Source organism: Trachymyrmex cornetzi, unplaced genomic scaffold, assembly GCF_001594075.2.
Source record: "Trachymyrmex cornetzi isolate Tcor2-1 unplaced genomic scaffold, Tcor1.1 scaffold2938, whole genome shotgun sequence".
Taxonomy (NCBI): domain Eukaryota; kingdom Metazoa; phylum Arthropoda; class Insecta; order Hymenoptera; family Formicidae; genus Trachymyrmex; species Trachymyrmex cornetzi.
The window spans coordinates 1-1,849 of record NW_017297626.1 but is presented as its reverse complement, the minus strand read 5'-3'; the positions used below and the strand labels follow the sequence as shown (position 1 = coordinate 1,849).

Genomic DNA, 1,849 nt, shown 5'->3' with positions numbered 1-1,849 from the left:
GTAAAAAAATTCCAAATTTTTAAGATACAGAAAACCGAAAATTTTTACAAATTTTTTTGGCACATGACAGACCTATGAAGTGAGAAGATAAATTTCCCTTTCTTTAAGCTCATAGCTTTCTATATATAGAAATTACAAAACCCACATAAATTTAAAAAATACAGTAACCGTTCGAAAGTAAAGATTTCAAGCTTTGAAACCCTTTTTAAATTTTAATTTTAATCATTTTTAACGAAAATATTGTATTTCCAATTTGTGCTAATAAAGTACCGCAGAATTTTTCTTTCAATCCAATATATATCACAAATAAGAAGACAAATGAGAATTTATTAATGGATTTAAACGTTTTCTCATGAATGACCTGATTTAACATATGTGTAATAACATCATCTTTTCGCGGGAAGCTCTTGTCACACACCAAACATTCATACTACTTTTAATCGCTATGTACAAATTTATGAACGTTTAGGTTATCATTGGAAGTAAAAGTTATGCCGCAAACATAAAATCGAGCATATTTATAAGTACAGAAAAGTAAAGTTAAAAAAACAACCAAATGAGAAATAATTGAAAAGAACACTAACGATAATTTGACGGTACATACATATCATACATACCTCGCAAAGATGTAGTTCCTCATCTCTATGTATTTTTGTATGAGTAATATCGAATGGAATATAGATAAATGTAGTTGGATATTCGTTACATTTATACGGTTTTTCACCGTTGTGCTTCATGTTTATATGATAATGCAAACTTTGTTTTGTTGCATAACAGTTCTCACATTGGGCACACTTGTAAAGTTTTTCATTGTCATGTATCTCTCTCTTGTGCCTGTCTAGATTCGATTTTTGACTAAAAAATAACCGTAACAATATTAAACATTTGTTACCAATATAATTAAGCATAGAGATAGTAATATCAAATAATTCTTCTAATTTTTGTTACTCACTGAAGTACTCACCTAAATGATTTATCACAAACCTCGCATTGATATGGTTTTTCACCTGTATGAGTTCTCTCATGCCTATGCAAATCACTTTTATATTTAAACGTTTCACTACACATTCCGCATCTACGAGGTTTATCTACAGTATGTACGTCTCTATTACTTTGTCTTAAAGCTTCCGAGGAGGTCCGACGATAGGCAAATGTAGCTGGACATTTGTACGGTGTTTTAGCGTTGTGCTTCGCATTTATATGATAATGCAACAATTGTTTTAATATGAAACTTTCCTCACATTGGTCACACTTGTAAAGTTTCGCATCGATATGTGCATCGATCTGATGCGCGTTTAGACTCGATTTTCGACTAAAAAATGATCGTAGCAATATTAATCGTTTGTTACCAATTAAATTAAGCATAGAGATTGCATTATGAAATAATTCTTCTAATTTTTGTTACTCACTTAAATGATTTGTCACAAAATTCGCATTGATATGGTTTTTCACCTGTATGAATTATTTTATGTCGACGCAAATTACTTTTTCTCTTAAATGTTTTGTCACATACTCCGCATCTGTGAGATTTTATTTCGATATGTACTACATTGTGCGCGGTTAGATTCCATTTTCGACTAAAAAATGATCGTTGCAAAATTAATCATTTGTTACCAATTACATTAAACACAGAGATTGCATTATTAAATAATTCTTCTGATTTTTGTTACTCACTTAAATGATTTATCACAAAATTCGCATTGATATGGTTTTTCACCTGTATGAATTTTTTCATGCTGATGCAAATTTTTTTTTCTCTTAAATGCTTTACCACACACTCCGCATCTGTGAGATTTCACTTCGATATGTACCTTCTTGTGCTCGTTTAGATTCGATTTTTGACTAAAAA

General features: G+C 30.4%; 1 protein-coding gene across 1 annotated transcript; it reads right to left on the bottom strand.

Moving 5' to 3' along the window:
- Window positions 1-617: 617 nt before the first annotated feature.
- On the bottom strand, window positions 618-1,312 carry LOC108762314 (zinc finger protein 320-like; the record flags this gene model as incomplete). The annotated part of the gene is made up of 2 exons (XM_018509258.1): window positions 618-855; window positions 965-1,312. Coding segments are annotated over 2 exons (586 nt in total), but the record flags the coding sequence as incomplete, so codon positions are not given.
- Between the last annotated feature and the right edge of the window lie 537 nt (window positions 1,313-1,849).